At 54.8% G+C, this 16207-nt stretch overlaps 2 protein-coding genes and 1 long non-coding RNA gene across 4 annotated transcripts in view; 2 read left to right on the forward strand and 1 right to left on the reverse strand.

Moving 5' to 3' along the window:
- Nucleotides 1–5929, forward strand: part of CLCN1 (chloride voltage-gated channel 1) — a 29831-nt gene extending 23902 nt beyond the window's left edge. Inside the window, exons 17-23 of the mRNA XM_002924168.4 lie at nucleotides 597–841; nucleotides 1143–1254; nucleotides 1571–1650; nucleotides 1899–1937; nucleotides 4800–4904; nucleotides 4995–5081; nucleotides 5554–5929. Coding sequence (XP_002924214.1) covers nucleotides 597–841; nucleotides 1143–1254; nucleotides 1571–1650; nucleotides 1899–1937; nucleotides 4800–4904; nucleotides 4995–5081; nucleotides 5554–5925 — 1040 coding nt within the window. The 3' untranslated portion in view covers nucleotides 5926–5929. The remainder of the gene's footprint in view (nucleotides 1–596; nucleotides 842–1142; nucleotides 1255–1570; nucleotides 1651–1898; nucleotides 1938–4799; nucleotides 4905–4994; nucleotides 5082–5553) is intronic.
- Nucleotides 5930–7225: 1296 nt separating this feature from the next.
- FAM131B (family with sequence similarity 131 member B) lies at nucleotides 7226–14211 on the reverse strand. Its single transcript, XM_011230972.3, has 6 exons — nucleotides 14054–14211; nucleotides 13395–13430; nucleotides 13049–13142; nucleotides 12583–12780; nucleotides 10983–11126; nucleotides 7226–10776 (listed from the first exon to the last, which is right to left on the reverse strand). Exons 1-6 carry the CDS (start codon nucleotides 14105–14107, stop codon nucleotides 10304–10306), a joined length of 999 nt encoding a protein of 332 aa, XP_011229274.1. The 5' UTR covers nucleotides 14108–14211; the 3' UTR covers nucleotides 7226–10303.
- A 129-nt stretch (nucleotides 14212–14340) lies between these two features.
- The window catches only part of LOC117795193, an 11311-nt gene continuing 9444 nt past the window's right edge, over nucleotides 14341–16207 (forward strand). For both annotated transcript variants that reach the window (XR_004619070.1, XR_004619064.1), the window contains exon 1: nucleotides 14341–16166. This is a non-coding gene — a long non-coding RNA (uncharacterized LOC117795193). The remainder of the gene's footprint in view (nucleotides 16167–16207) is intronic.

Genomic DNA, 16207 nt, shown 5'->3' on the forward strand with positions numbered 1-16207 from the left:
TGACGGTAAGATTTACCTTAATAACACTGCTGCAATTTTATGGGCTTAAAACAACAAAAATGTTCATTATGGTAGCAGAATTTCCATATATGAAAGACCTTCCCAGGAAAAGTAGGCATTTTGTTTATATATATACATATAAAAATATATGTTTATATGTTTAAGTGATTAAACATCAGATATCCTTGTAGACTTCTTTCAAAGTATATTCACATCACAGTCTATATAAATGGCTTTTGAAGTTGTTGGGTTTTTTGTTTTGTTTTGTTTTGGAGACAGAGTTGATTAGCTGTTTTAATACCAAGTTCACCTATTTACAAACAACCCGTATAAGGAAGGGCTGCATCAAAATAAGTATAAATTAACACCAATTAGCATGCTATCACTTGGGTCTCTACGTGCTAAATGACTGAAATAAAAGGGATTGAGTGAGGTCAATCCTGGAAGATGTTTGAAATAAGCTTTCAGGAAGAGAGGGTAAAAGCTGGAAAAATAAGCAGAGGTTCTCAGCTTCTGTCCCCGACCCAATCCTGCGGAGCCGGGTGGAGGAGGGAGGGGAATCGCGCAGGCCCAGGCTGAGCTTGGCTCTCCCCCAGATTCAATGATCCTGCTGGGCTCTGTGGAGCGCTCAGAGCTGCAGTCCCTCCTGCAGCACCACCTGTGCCCTGAGCGGAGGCTGTGGGCAGCCCAGGACATGGCCCGGAAGCTGTCTGAGCTGCCCTTCGATGGGAAGCTTCGGCCAGCTGGCAAGGGGCACCAAGACATCTCACCCGAGGGCCGGAGGGAGTCCTTTGCCTTTGTGGATGAGGATGAAGATGACGACGTCTCTGGGAAGCCTGAGGTGACCAGGCAGGGATGGGCTGGGGGAGCAGGATAGATTGGGGCAAAGGGAAAGTAGGAAGAGGGAGAGGGGATGCTGGTCACTGAAGAAGTCAGAGAGACCAGTGCACCTGGTGGCTGGGGGCTGAAGGAGATCAGGCTGCAGATGATGGTACCAATGAGAACTCAAAGGGATCTAGGAGTTCTGAATAGGTATGGGGGCAAATGGATGTAGCTAGAATTCCCAGGACACCAGCTGATGAAGGCAGGAAAGCACTGGCAGCCTCTTCCCCAGGACTGAGAATTTTTACTATTCCTTACAGCTGCCGCCTCCCCCTCCTCCTCACCCCTTTCCTACTGCCCCATTGTCCCCCGAAGAGTCCAATGGGCCCCTGCCCAGCCACAAACAGCAGCCAGAAGCCCCGGAGCCTGCAGGTGAAGATCGTCCCAGCATGCACCCTCACTCATGCCTTGTGGGTTCTCTCTGGGCTCTCCTCCACCTCAGGAGGGATGAGGGCAGGGGTGGGCGGGAAGGGAGTCCTAATCATTGTGTCTCCACGCCCCAAGGGGTGGAGGCAAGGGCTGATTTAGGAGGGTAGGACAGGGGATCTATGGAGATGAGGCATCTGGGAAGAACACACGGTGTGCGGCAAAGTGTCAGGGGCCCCTCCAGCTCCCCAAACCCCCGCCATTTCCTCCCAGGCCAGATATGACTTTGTTTCCATTTCCATCTGCTTGCCACTCCTCTCAGGTCAAAGACCCTCTGCCTTTCGGTCCCTGCTGCGCTGCTTACTGGGCAGACCTCGCCCCACGAAGAAGAAAACAACCCAGGTGAGAGCAGATGTGCTGTGGAGGGCAGACAGGGAAAGGACCATGCCACTGACGACTGAGAAACCCATGGTCCTTAAGTCAGGAAGGAGGAGGTCCCAGCACGAAGAAGTTTCTCCTAGGGCAGGAGGGGTGAGCAGGAACGCAGGCGTCTGTGGCCCTGGCCTGTGTGGGTTGCTAATGGCCAGTGGAACCACAGCTGCCGTGGGGAGAAAAGAGAAAGAACTTGGACCTGTGGCTTTCTTCTCTAGGAGTCAACGGATTTAGTGGACAACATGTCACCTGAAGAGGTAAGAGAAACAGCCATCCGGGGTGGATCGTTCTGTCCAATGAAGACCTCGCCCATCTGCTTCACTGTGTTGTTGTAAGAGTAGGATGCGAGTCTAGGCCAGAAAGCATTTTGAGAGGTTGGGAGTGAGGATTATGGAGAAAGGGGTGGGCCCATCGCTCAGAGGTGGGGGAAACGTGGTGGTCTCAGAGGGATCAGAAAAGAAAGGTTTAGAGCCTCCATACGTGGATGGGACCACAATGCTAAGATAAGCCTTAGTTAGATCTTTTATCAGACATTAGGGACGTTCTGGACCAGGCGGAGGCCGTGCAGGAAGGACGAGCTTCGGCTGCCCTGGGAGGGCACCAGGCAGCCAGCAGTTACACGTACCGGTATGGAAGAGCAGCATGGCAACGAAGACGGTCGGTGCCTGCTGGAGGGTACGGTGCCGGATTGCTCAGGGCCCCGAGACAGTGGACAGCTAGGAAATGCCAGGAAGCGAGACTGGAAAGAACCGAAAACAGAGGGCAAATACTGACAGCGGTGTCTCATTGGGACAAACACCTATTTCCTGAAAAAGATCGTGATTGAGTCCGTGAGAGAGAAGATCCAGCCCTGAGTGGGCTTGGTTGTGAGGAGCGGACAGATGTGGAGCAATGATTTGGAGGAGGCAGCAGGGGTCCTGATCCAGTCCGATGGGAACAGAGCCCAGGGTTGCAGAGAAACAACAGTCCATTAGCAGCGTTTCATTTGGTAAAAGAATGCAGGCCCCCTGCGGAGGCTGAAAAGACAGAGCTTTTAAAAGTAGGTAGATAACAAAGAACCAGAGTGGATATTATTTTTAAAAAGACATCTCATTGGTTGTCAGGACTAAATGGGGGGGGAGTCATAGGAGAGAAGGGAAGACTTCCCCTTCTCCCCTTGTCATCCCTCAAAACACATACCCTTTTGATCAATGCTTAATGGAAAGATCGATGAGCACATAGGAAAAAGAACAGCTCTTGCTTCTGCCTCCAGGCAGGAATCAGATGGGTCATAACTATGGTTGAAGAGGGCCCTGCTCCAGTCCTAACCCAATAATCATACTCTTTAAAAAAGTGCTCCAGAGGGAAGGCCAGCTAGTTGACCAGTGAGGGTACTTAACACCACTGGAAATAAAGTGCGACCAGGGTTTGTAAATACAAAGCATCCATTTTTAGCTTATGTCTTTCCCAAAGAAGACTTTAGGTATCTAAGCTCCCATGTCACCCACTGGAACGTTCTAGGTGGATAAGATCCCAGAGGGGTAAAAATTCAGGATATTTTGAACCTGGTTTTCAGATGAGATCGAGGAGGCACCTTTGGCAATATCCAGGTGACACCTGCGGAAGAGTCTTGTTTCATTCTGCTCCTCTGTTAGGAGCATACACAGTTAGAGCTCCGGTTTGGTACTGGGGCTGAGCTTTTGCAAGTAGTGGGACATGTTAGACCCCAAGGCAGACATTCCCCGCCCCGTGGGACGCAAGCTGGGGGTTTCTGGAGCACGATCTCGGCAGCCAAGGTCAGTAGCCTGGCTCCAGCTCTGTGTCACCTTGGGCAGACTACTTCTCCCTCTGTGCTCTGTTGTTGGGGGTGATCCAACGAGTGAGGACACGTAAAGCAGCTTGAATAATGCGTGGCCCAGAGGAAGTGCTTGGTGCCTGTGCACTGGGGAAGGCAGGAAATGGTCCTAGAAAGGTCCAGGAGGAAGGACCCACCACACCAGGGTTGGCAAGGGTCCTACAAATAAATCATGTCTACAGCACACCTCCTGAGTGGTCATCCATCCTGTGCTGTGAGGGCCAGCCAAACCCGGTGTGAACCTTCAGCCAGGGCGGGCGAGGTTTAGAGGAGGTGGGATTGCGGTCCAAAACAGCCGGGAAGGGACAGATGGAGAGCACGCCACTGTGGACTCCACACTGGGCACCGTCTCTGAAGCTTGAGACATACGGATTTGGACAAATAGGAAAATAAAGTAGTGCGGTGTTCGGAGGGTACTGACTGGAAAGAGATTTCAGGAAATTTCAGATTCAGTTATGAAAGAGCTCTCCTGGATTATTTGGAACCTTGGGGATTTCGGCGTGCATCTCTAAAATCAAGAGGAGGTTAAGGCCTTCATGCCTTTATGCTTCTGTCATAGACAAAACCAAAATGGTTTTACTCAAGCCAACCAAGTGCCACGTGATTCAGTATAGCTCTTCAAACCAGCAGATAGTTGCCGCGATCCGTAAGAGGCGAATGTGCTCGATTCTGCACAACATGCGGGGGGCAACCCCACGTAACACTCTTAAGGGGTTACGTCCTCAACTCTGTCCTGTAGGCAGAGGTAAGACAAGCGGCAAGAAGAGACTGAGCATGACCCATGTCATTTCTGAAAAGGAGAGACCCGCAAAGTACGAGAGGGGACGGAAAAATCGTGCTCCCGGGAGTGTCAGGAGAAGTGTGCAGGCAGGGTGGGAGCAACGAGAGCAATAAAGGGAATCCAGAAGAGCAAAGGCAGCTTCTGGAAGGCATGCCTCGTTTCCCCGAGCAGTGGGTATTGCAGGAGTGGTGAAACAAGACTGGACAGAGGGGTTGGAAGTGACAAGTGCTCAGGGCACCAGGGGGTGGAAGGGCTGGAGGATAAGAAGACAGAGAGCCTTGCTCTAAGCGCCTGAGGGTGAAGGTGGACGCCGGGCCTGGTGAGGGAGGAGAGGGGCCGGCCGCTGGGAAGAGCAAGGAGGTCTAGTGATCTGGAGGGTCTGTGACAGGTCATTGCTACTTGGGAGTCTGGGCTGGGGCTAGGAGGGCCGTTTGGGGTCAAGCTGCAGGAGTGAGGTTGGAGGGGCTCCGTGATATTGAGTGACTGCCCTACTCTGCCTGGCAGATTGAGGCCTGGGAGCAGGAGCAGCTGAGCCAGCCTGTCTGTTTTGACCACTGCTGCATTGACCAATCTCCCTTCCAGCTGGTGGAGCAGACATCACTGCACAAGGCAAGTCCCTGCCCCCCGACTGCTCAGGGCTACGGAGGGCAGGAGAGGTCTGGGGTGGACACGTGCTGACGTGCTGCTGTGTCCCCGCAGACCCACACGCTGTTCTCTCTCCTCGGCCTCCACCTCGCTTATGTGACCAGCATGGGGAAGCTCAGGGGCGTGCTGGCGCTGGAAGAGGTAAATGTGACAGGTCCCCGCAGAGCTACAGGAGAAGAGTGGGCACAGGATAAGGGTGTGGGGGTGGGGAGGGGATGGTGTCTCACGTGGAGATTGGAGGGGATGGGGGGAGCATGTGGCAGGTGGAGAGGAATGCCCCCGGGACCTTCCACGGGGGGTGGGGTGGGATGAGGGTTCAGGGCATGAGTCACAGTTTCATGTGTGTGCTCTGGGGAGGGCCATGGAAGGAGGGGAAAGATGGGATGTGGCTGAGGGTCACCAGGAAGGGGCCTTGTCAGAGGAGCTTGGGATTCGAAGATCCACAGGTGCGTCTCTTCTCCCCCCACCCCCCCCCACCGTGCCCCTTTCGTGCTGCTCCATGTCTTTCCTGCTCCTCCTCCTTTTGCAGATCTGTCCTCTCTCCTGCCTGTCTCATGCTGTCCCCTCTTCTTTCTCTTCCCAATTTTGTACCCCCTTGCCCTCTCTCCACCAGCTGCAGAAGGCCATTGAGGGGCACACCAAGTCTGGGGTGCAGCTCCGTCCTCCCCTCGCCAGCTTCCGGAGCACAACTTCGACTCGGAAGAACCCCGGGGGCCTGCCCCCTCCCACGGAGGCCTGGAGCCTGCCTGAGGATGGAACTGGGGCTGCTGGGGCAGGGGACGGGGCTCCCGCCTCCCCAGAGAGCCCTGTGCCCTCCCCCTCCCCACAGCCCCCGTTCTTGGTGGCTCCAGACAAGGTGGAGGGCGAGCTGGAGGAGCTGGAGCTGGTGGGGAGTCCGGGGCCGGAGGAGGAGCTGGCTGACATCCTGCAGGGCCCCAGTCTGCGATCCACTGATGAGGAGGATGAGGACGAGCTGATCCTTTGACCACCTCCAGGACCTCGTCTTAAAGACTGTCAGAGGCCCAGGCCAGAGGTTGGATCTGTCGGGGGGGAGGGGGGGTATGTCCTGAAGTTGGAGAGATCACACCAACATCTTGGCCCCTCCCAGGAATTTTAAAATGTGGTAGTGACGGGCTTAGAAGAAGGTCACAATGTGGGCAGAGAGAGTAGCCTCAGTCAGCTGTTTAGGCCACGGCCAGGCAGGCAGGGGTTCTGACCCCAGTGAAGGGTCTGCTATGTCATGGGGCTTCCCGACCTTCCTGGTACGTGGGTGGGAAATACCCTGCCTCTCTTGGCCTCCCCTGCAGTCCCCTGGTGTCTTGTCCCAACACCTCCCTGGCTTTGCCCCATGTCTGCCAGGCTCTGCAGGGGAGGCCCGCAATGACTGGGGCCTGTGGAGGACAGGGGAGCACCTCATGGCCGCACAGACTGATGGCCCAGAGTACGCTAGCGAATCATCCATACCCCTCTCTCAGAGCCCCCCGCCCTGTTGTCCTGCTTGCTCACATCTGCTTGCTAGATTAGCCTCCCCACTCCATCCTGGTTCCCACTACCTGTCAGCAGGCAAGGGCCATCACTAGGGCAGTGAAAGGCCGGTCAGTCCCATCGCCCCCTCCTCAGCCCAGATGTAAGCAGCACGGCTAGATCAAGGAGGAGCAGCCCCCAAGAGCAGAGGGCTCTGTGCAGGGAGCGGGTGTCCTGCTGCTGAACACTTACGCCTCCTTCAGGCCCAAATCCATCCTGTCTCACACCAACCAGCTTCTTCACCCTCCAGGTTCCAGGTCACCCCCTGGGAATTTCAACCCCCTTCCCACTGTCCTCATTGATTTCTCCTGCCCCAGGGTCCGCTGTGCCTTCCAGCTGCTGTGGCTGGGCTTCTCCTGCCAAGAACCAAGGCTCTGGGCAGCCAAGTCACCGGGTCACTCAGACACCAGCCTTTCTTAGACTAGTTCTTTGTGTTCCTCTTCTGGAGGTAGGGAGATGGGGGTTCAATGTCAAGATCGCTGACCTCTTTGATGTTTCCCACGCCAGGGAAGTCAGAGCCATATCCTCCCCACATGAGCAATAGGGTGCCTGTCATTAGCCAGTCTTTCCTATGAAGCTGTCCTCGGTGCTCTGAGCCTCCAGCAGCCCTCGCTTCCATGACCAAGGCTTTCTTCCCTCCCTCCCTCCTTTTGGTCCCTGTCTAGTTCTGCAGTTGTACCCCCTTTCTGACATTCCCCTTCTTCCCCTCCCCTGTGCCCACTCTCCATCATCCCCCCAAAGAAGACACTCATAGTCAGAGGTGCCACCACATTCTGTTTAGTGCCATTGAACACAGCCTGCAGCCCTCTCCAACAGGACGTCCCCTCCCCCCACCCAGGCCAAGAGAGGGTGCAGCCTGGGCAGGGGGACTGGCAGTGGGCATTTGAGCCCGTGCCCATGTGTATATAATCTATAATATTTATATATATATATATTTATATATAATTCTCTCTGTAATATATGTCATAGAATCTCTCTTGGGCCTGGGGTGGGAATGTCACATTAAGAAAACATGCTAAGACTGGCCATAAAAGTGGATATTTCCCAGACCTGGAAGACAGTATGGGATGTAGAGATGGGGGCAAAGAGAAGGTCATACACTCATTCGCCAAGAGCCGCCCCCTCAGCACAAGGATAGGAAGGGCGGCCTGGGGGGAAGTGGGGCAGTGGAAGGGGAGGAATGGGAGATTTGGATTTTTCCTTAATAAAGTGATTTGAAAATGAAAGTGCACCCCCCACCAAAGGAAAATCATTTAGCAAGAGCAGTTTCATTCACAAGAATATAAAAACAGCCCTGTTCCAGGACTGTTGGAAAACGTGCTGCACAGCCTTTAACCCCAAAGGAAAAGCAACCCTCCCCCACCCCACCCCCAACAGCCTCTTCCTGCACATGCCCCTCCCCTCCCCCAATAGGCTCTAAGCAAACCCCATGCACCCTGCCCCCAGCACCAGAGAGGCAATTCCTCCCTCCAGAAGAGTCCTAAGAGGGTCCCAGGCCAGCTCCTTGGCTCTTCTCCCTCTTCAGAGTGGAAAATGCAGGCCCTCACCTGACCTCTGGTCTGCGAGCCCCCTCCACGTGTGTAAAGTCTCCTAGATTCCCTCCCAGTTTCAGCCACTGTTGCAGGGACCATTTGGCTTCCTCCGGGAAGGGAGGAAGGGAGGAAAGAACGCTGCTTTAATCCTCCTTTCCCAACTCCACAGACCTTGAACAAAAACGAACAAACTATAATGAATGAACCTGCTGGATTGGATGTCCGCCGTGGTCTGGGGCCAGAACGTAGGCACAAAGGGGATGAGACTAAGAGGAAAAAGATGGTGCACTGAGACAGCAGATGGCACGAGGCGAGGAAACTAGGACCGGTGGCAAGAGGGAACTGTGAGCATGCAAAACCCCAAGGTCCCAGGGCAGGAGGGCAGGAGTCTCCCGTGAGGACCAGAAGCCAGCACGGGCATGCGGGGCCACCTCCCAGAGCTGCTCGCTGAAAGGTCCTGCTGCCTCCTGAGTCAGGTCACACCACCAAACACGAGAGAGGTCTTCTGTGAGACAGCTGTGGACAAGGTGACTTCGCCTACCCATGCTCACCGTGTCCACTCCTGGGTCCTCCAAGGACCAACCCCAGGAAAGCCATTGTCCCCCTCCCCTGGAGGACACGGGACCCTGGCCTCAGCTGCATTGCAGGAGCACATGTGAATGAAGTGTGAACTCAGTTGGGGGGGGCAGTCATAGATGGACAGAAACACCCCGACTCTCAACCTCCTCATTCCAAAGAAATAGAAGTCTGAGGCATTGGGTGGGGGGACAGTTTTGTCCAGCGTCTGGGAGAGGGTGACAGTTCTCCCTTCCCAGCAGAGGGTAAAGTGGTAGGACCCCTGACAAAGTGTGGGTAGGACACAAGGCCTTGGAGCTGGAGCCTAAGTCGGGCATGAGGAAGGAGGGAAGGCAACAATGGAGCTCTCAGCTTCTCTCTCCTACCCAGAGTCTCCCTGTGCCCCCGCAGTGGGAAGGGCAGCATGCCAGCCAGCTCCACAGCTGTGGCGTCCTTCGCTCTCCCCCGTCCCCTGCTGTCAGATCTCTCACAGAAGTGCTGCGCAGAAGTCCCCACCACACTGGAAACGGGGAGTGAGAGTGCCTCCCTGTAACCTGTCCTGGAAGGAAGAATCCTCTGATTCTCCTCTCTTCCTCCACAGGAGGCCGGGGAGGGAGGGAGAACACCTGTGAGGCCCTCTTCGGAGTCCTGGGAGGAGCTGAAGAAGGGGCAAAGGAGCCTAGTGCCCCACACCGCTCCTCAGCAAACAGCCCACCCTGGCTGGGGCCTGACAGCACCGGACTCCTCCCTCCAGCCCACTCAACCCTGAGTCCCCAAGAAGTTATAAAAATGTAGAAAAGGCAAAGAGAAAAGTGTAAACAGCTCCAGAGAATTAGAGGGTAGATGGAGGGAGACACAGCCCTCATGCTTCCCCATTTGGCCAGGACACCTGCGTTCTGTGTCACCCCCTCAGGGCCAGGGCTCCAGAGCAGGGGACAGAAGGAGGCAGAAAAGGGAAGCAAGAGCTGGAGCGGCCAGCCCCGGCTGGGCCCTTTCCCAGATCCTTGGATCCTCCTTCCAGACAAGGGAATAGTCAAGATCTTGGCACAGGTGGCCATATTTGTTCTTGGTCTCATCAGTGACTTTCTGGTCTCTGAGCAGGCCCTGATATAAAGAATCACGTTTGTGTCCCTGTGCATCCCAGCTGCCACACCCACCTCCCCCATGACTCCTGATCTCAGAAGCCAGTTTCTCGCTGAGGGCAGGCTCTCCACCCTCTAAGGACACATGACTTCAGGTGGCTTCCCCTGTGCCCATCGAGCCATACCAATAGCCCCTGAAGTCTGTTCCTCATAGTCGGGATGAGCTGGGGCCACAGCCAGAGAAAACAGAGTTGGGAAAAGCAGGAGTGACACGGAGAAAGGAGGCATTCCCACAGCCACAGTCAAGGCTCCTGGAAGACGAAGCAGAGAGTGAAGAACTGAGGTCCAGTCGACGGCCACACGCTGCCCTGTGCTGCTGTCCTCGGGAGCCACACGGGGGCTTCATCATCACAGACCCAGGAGCCTGCAGCCAAGCAAAGTTCGGAGCCATCTGGTTGTCTGGGCCTCAGTTCCCAGACCTGTGCTTTCTACAGCATAAGCCTGGATAAAACGCCATCCTGGCTCTCCATTTTCCTGGCGAGGACTGGCAACTCCTGGTCCCTCATGGTCTTCTGCCCGGGTTCAGCTGTACTGCTGGGGGAAGGGAGGGTATTGTCGCAGCCATGCCCCTCAGGTGGGAGTGGAAGGCTGGGCATGGAGTGGGAGGAAGCTAGTTGTTTGCTTCGCCCTCCTCCTCATCGAAGGATTGCACACCTGAGGATGTGACGTCAGACACCTTGCGGCTGAGAGCCGTGGACACCTCAGGGTCTTCTCGTGGGGAAAGTGACTCCAGGTCCCGGCATCCTGCATCCTCTTCCTCCTCAGGGGCCAATGGCCTCTTCTCCTCCTCCTCAGGGCCCCTTGCCAGGTCCATTCCACCCATCCCCGGAGCCCAGTCCGCGTCTGACCCCAGCAAAGGGGGAGGCTCCTGAGCAGAGTATCCACAAGCAGGCTGGGAAGACCCCATTTCATGCAAGCTAGGCTGTGAGTCATCAAATGCAGGGCCAAGATAGGATCCTGTGGCCGGAGAGGCAATGAGGGACTGGTCGCTGGCTTCCCAGGCATCCGACGACCCCAGGCAGTACATGCCCTGGGACACGTAGGAGTGAGGCCATCCATCCATGGGGGCTTGAGCAAGGGCATCTGTAAAGAGAATCAGGGAAGTCAGCAGGGCCACAGAACATCAAGGGTGGCAGCGATAGCACAGAGAACTGAGTGGGGAGGGCGGCGGGGCAGGGAGGACAGAAGGAAAGCCGAGAGGGACCGGGAGTCTTAGAAGAACACACGGGAACGGAGGTGCCCAGTTATGTTGGGGAGGCCTCTCAGGCCTCAGAGGAACCATCCCTCACCCTGACTCTCCATCAGCTCCTGGTAGTTGTCACTGTAGTTGCAGCCCAGTGGCTCCTGCGTGGAGTTGACACTCATGTCCTCCCCATCCATGGAAGACCAGGCCATGAGTGTGGCCTCGGAGATGGCAAACTGTTCCATTACACCTACGAGAAGGAACGTAGTCAGCACAAGATACCCCTGGGAACACTTGGACACATGCATGGGGTAGGGCGACATCGGGGCAGTGCTGTCCAATAGAAATACCATGCAAGCCACTGGTGCAATTTAAAATTTTCTCACAGCCATACTGAAGAAAACGTAAGAGAAACAGGTGAAATTAATTTTTATATCTTATTTAGCCCGATATATATCTTGGATTATCTTTCAACACATAATCCATATAAAAATTATTAATGAGATATTTCACGTTATTTTATTCATACACGCCTTTGAAATCCAGTTGGCATTTTACACAGATGGTACATCTCCATTCAGAGGAACCACATTTCACGTTCAAGTTCAAGTGGCTACTGGATGGGACAGCACAGACTAACCCCCACACAAGGCAAAACTGTGTGGGACTTCCTAGAAGGTCAGGCTAAGAATTCTTAGCAGAGAGAGTTGAGGGGTCTTCTGGTGCGATATCCAAAGGGATTAAAATGAGGAATTTCCAGAAGTTTCTCTGTGGACAGTTTTAAGAATGTTAGCTAGTACTAACTAGGTCGTCAAAGACAGAGAACGCTAAATGAGAGGGCTCGATTTCAACAGAGAATCCCCAAGGGAGAACCGTGGGTTTATAGGTCCACAGTGGCATCAAGAGGATGGTTCCAGCGACTAAGGAGAAGGGAGGGAGGACAGACTAGGGAGGCTGGGTAGACCTGGGGGTCCCCATTCTAGTCAGAGCCGTAGGTTGAAGCTTACATTGGCAATTGCCCTAAACTACCCCCTACCCATACACGTCTCTGCCCTCCTCACTGATAGTTCTACCTCATGCCACCAACACGGAGACACCTCCCTTCTCTTCCAGATCTATCATTCTTCCCAGGTGCCTTACTGGGATGTGCTACAGGGGCTTGGCCACCGCTGGAGGCATGCCGTATGCCTGTCTCGTAGGGATTCCACTGTCCTGGACCGAAACCTCTTCTGTGTACCACCCTCTCCTCCCCCAGGTCCCCTGATCTTCTAGCGGCTGTCACAAGCAATGAGCCAAGTAAGTGATCCACTACTGCAGTGTGCTGAGGGGCAAAGTCTAGAAGGGATTTCCCACCGCCTTTTCTTCTTTTTCCTCAAGAGACATGAGTGGAAGGAGAGCCCTTCAGAGTTCAAGGCCCCTGCCTTTTTGTCCTATACTGATAGTGCTGCCATGTAGGAGAGAAGGCATTTGGAACAGGTGGACCCACAGTCGCATGTAATTCGCTTTAGTTTCTGAGATGATAATAAAAGTTTGAGGGCACTTACCCGAATCAATCAGTCAAAGTACTTGAAATCAGAGCTGATTGGGAATTTATGTCCTATGGTCATCATATGGATAGAGCCGATCCTGCCATCCGGGATCAGGCTGGAAGGTCAGTCTCAGGGCATCCCGAAAACGTGTCTCTTGAGGGTCCCCGGAATAAGTACCTGCTAGGAAACGTGCCTCCTTCTCGCCATCACTGAGGTCCGAGTAGGCATCAGTGTCCCTGCGCACCGCCTCGTGGCTGTGTTGCGGCTGAATGGCTGGTGTCTTCCCCCAGCCCTGCCACTCAATCATGTGGGCCACCCGGCCTTGCCCCATGGCTGTGGGCTTCGTCACATGGTCCTTCATGCTACGAGAAATCCCTGAGGGACCAGACATTCTCCACATCCTCCGGAAGAGCACACAATACCCATGCAAGATCCACCCCATGTCCCCACCCAAGTCCCATGGGACTCCATCCAGTGGGGGCGGGGCTCCCTATGAGGGCCAGCCTGGACAGGAGGGCTTGACTGAAAGGGCAAATAGGTCAGGGGTAGGGGTCTTCTTTAGGCCTCGAGGAGCAAGGAGACCGAGACCAGGAGCGCATAGGTATTCTCCTGTCTGGATGCATCACCAGGTCGGGAGTCTCACCTGAGAAGGATGACTTGGCCAGGGCCCCAATGCCATAGGCATTAGAGTTTCGCTTAAGCTTTGGAAGAATGGAAGTGGTGTCCTCCATGGAGAGCTGGGAGAGAGAATGTGGGTGGAGGGGCAGAGATGAGTTCAGGGTTTCCAGGAGGAAGGGTCTGAGCTTGGGCAGGTGAAAGGGAACCGTTATGTCCAGGAGTCCCATGGACGCTTATCCCACAACTGCCCTTGAAAAGATGGGGGCTCAGTAGGGAATGTGAGGGTTCAGGGTGCCTGCTGGCATTGGGGAGCCAAGAGAAGGGAGAGGAGCTAGACTGCACTGGGGAGGGCTGGGGGAAGCTGTACTCACATTGATGCCATCCCAGGAGAAATCTGTCCGGGTTTGCTGTGAGGAAAGAACAAAGGGAGTGGGGATCCCAGGCACACCCAGCAGTGCAAATAGCCCCCGCCCCTCCCCCATCCCAGGGACTTCCAGGAGTGCTGAAGCAGAGAGGTTTTTCCCCAGCTTAATTTAGGGGGATTAGGAGCTCAGTGTGGAACATTTGGCCTGTGTTTTGAGGAAAGTAGGAGAAATGTTCCGTAAAAGTGCCAGTCTGAAGGAGTGTTTGGGCTGTTCTCTTGGAATTTAGGAAGATCATTCAAGGATCAGGCAGCTGGGAGGCTTGGTTCATGTGGGTTCCAGGGGTCTTTTAAAAGTCCTTTGGTTAGGGGTACCTGGGGTGCCTGGGTAGCTTAGTCGGTGAAGCATCTGCCTCAGGCAGGGTCCTGGGATCCAGCCCTTCATTGGGGTCCCTGCTCATTGGGGTGTCTGCTTCTCCCTCTCCCTCTGCCACCCCCCCCCGCCTGTGTGCTCACACTGTCTCTCAAATAAATAAAAAAATCTTTTAAAAAACATTAAGGATTATGGTACTCCAGGTCAAAACATATTTAAAAAAGAAATAAAATAAATAAGTAATAAATCAAACTCCTTTGGCCGGTGGGGGAGGGCAGCTGGGCACAGGGCCTCACCTCGGTGGACGGCCTGTGGAGACCGCTTCCGTGCAGTGAGCTGGTGCTGTCCATGTGGATCTGGTCCACGTCCTTCAGGCCCTTCCAGTCCACTGCAATCACCTCATTCCCTGAAGTGGCCACAGGCTCATTAGTTGCTCCACCTTCAACCTCCCCTGCCCCCCCAAAAGGCCCCTCCAGGGTCGCAGAGTGCTGAGGTCACACAGGGGCAGCCCCTCCAGACCCTTCCCTTCCCTTCCCTCCAGCTCCCACTCCCTCTGATAGCACATTCCCTTTCCAGTCCCTACTCTCCCCCAATTTTTGGTAGGACAAACTGTAATGCTGAGCCAGAATATGCCCTTTGAGCTCACCCAAGAATAGCACATTCAGAGAAAGTGTTATATGGCCTTATTTGTTGTTGTTTAAATGGAGGGGTGTCAGTGGTTGGGTTTTACCAGGAAAACAGTACTTTATTCTCCTGAGGAATCTTTGAGGGTTTCTACATGGGAGTTTACGGGAGCCGTGCCTTTCACCCATTCTGTTTCCACAAATAAGGGCAAAACTTCTTTAGGGGTAAGCTTCTCTATATGTGGGCTTTATGGTTTGTATCTTAGACTTGGTGAATCTGTCTGACGGGAAGGAGATTTGGCGGGGATAGAAGCAGGAGTTGGGTGTGTTCACCTGGAAATGGTGAAGGGAGAGAAAGCAAAGACTGAGATGTGATCATTTTCCCTGACTGTTGGGAGACAGGCGATGGATGGAAGAGGAGCAAAGGGGCACAGGGGGAGAAGAGAAGGGGACTTTTAAAAATAGGACCTAATAGTATAGGCACTCAAGTCAAGGAGAAGACAAAAGACAATGGGAGGGGTGGACAGGGTTTGAGGGACTGGGGGACTGGAGGGCAGAGGAGGATGGGAATTGTTCAGGTGAGGCCGGATCTTGTGGCCAAGGCAGATGCTGGCAAGAGGGCAGGGTGGTGCCTCCCCTCCTGGGAGGCTGGGGAAGAACCCCTTGGGCAGTTGGAAAGGGACTCAAGCATCAGATGGCTGTGGAACTATCTGACCTTATAGGTCCTCCCTCTACATGGAGTTTTGTGATTCTAAATTTAGGGTTGGGGTCCACTCTTGGGAAGGGGTGAGGTGAACAGGGTCTCGAGCATGAGGAGGCATTCAGCAGGCATCCACACAGCTAGTGCAAAGGGATTGTGGTTAATGGGTGGGAAGGAGGTAGGACCCCTCCTAAGTGAGTCCCTCTCCCTTGGGGCTACAGGGGAGTGATGAGATGGGTCAGACCAGGGGCTGTGGCTGGCAGGGAAGAGGAAATATGGACCCCTGGGCATAGAGAGCAGGAAGGGCACAGACAGAAGAGAGGAGGGATGAGGAGGGCAGAGCAGGAGAGAGGGGAGGTGGAGGTGGAGGTGGCCTTTGTAGAGGAGGGAGAGCTGAGTCAGAGCCCTGGGGGGCAGGGAGGGGGAGAGAGAGAACCCCAGGAAGAGGTAAAAGCAGAGGAGGGGGTATCCATGGAAATAAATCCGGTCTCAGAGAAATCAGGCTTCCGGAGAGTGAGTTTGTTTGTAATAATAATACGAATTATTCTCTCAGCCTGAGGTCACTGGGTCGTGTAGGCGGGAGAAATTGGGAGTTGGTATAGGAAAAATTGGGGGGTTTGGGAGAGGGTTGGACTAATTCTTGGAGCTGTGAGCGTGGAGTGGGTGCGTGGGGCGGGGGATAAGGGGGTGGAAGCAAGGCAAAGGCTGAGGGGAGAGACGACTTAGGAGGCGCCTGTGCCCGCCCCCAGTCCAAGGTAAATAAAGAGGCGGCCCCGCCCCGCCAGCCCCTTGCCGACAGGGGCAGGTCCCGGTTCCGCGGGCCGGCCGGCCCCACCCTCCTGGGAGCGGGCTCCCGACCCCGGTCCGTCCCTCTAAATCCCCCGCCTCCTCCCCGCGCCCCCCGGCCCTTCCCTTCAGTCCAGCCCAGCCCGGCCCCATTTTCTCCGGGCGTGGACCCAGTTCCCCTCCCCGAGGCACCGGGCGCATCCCGCCTCCGCCCCCGCCCCGGAGGGAAGATGCACGTGAACAAAGCGAATCGGGGGAGGCAGGAACGACAGAAAAAGGCAACAAGAGAGAGGGAAAGAGGTGGGAGCAAAACACCCAAGCCAGAGGGAGGCGGGGGGGGG

Source organism: Ailuropoda melanoleuca, chromosome 1, assembly GCF_002007445.2.
Source record: "Ailuropoda melanoleuca isolate Jingjing chromosome 1, ASM200744v2, whole genome shotgun sequence".
NCBI lineage: Eukaryota > Metazoa > Chordata > Mammalia > Carnivora > Ursidae > Ailuropoda > Ailuropoda melanoleuca.

What these genes read in the sequence shown, in the direction of transcription:
- FAM131B (XM_011230972.3), bottom strand. Translation starts at nt 14,107, where the DNA reads ATGGACAGCACCAGCTCACTGCACGGAAGCGGTCTCCACAGGCCGTCC. An exon ending in TCTCCTGGGATGGCATCAAT is followed by an intron (nt 13,143 to 13,394) that starts GTGAGTACAGCT and finishes TCTCTCTCCCAG; the next exon opens with CTCTCCATGGAGGACACCAC. An exon ending in GGAGCTGATGGAGAGTCAGG is followed by an intron (nt 10,777 to 10,982) that starts GTGAGGGATGGT and finishes TTCTCTTTACAG; the next exon opens with ATGCCCTTGCTCAAGCCCCC.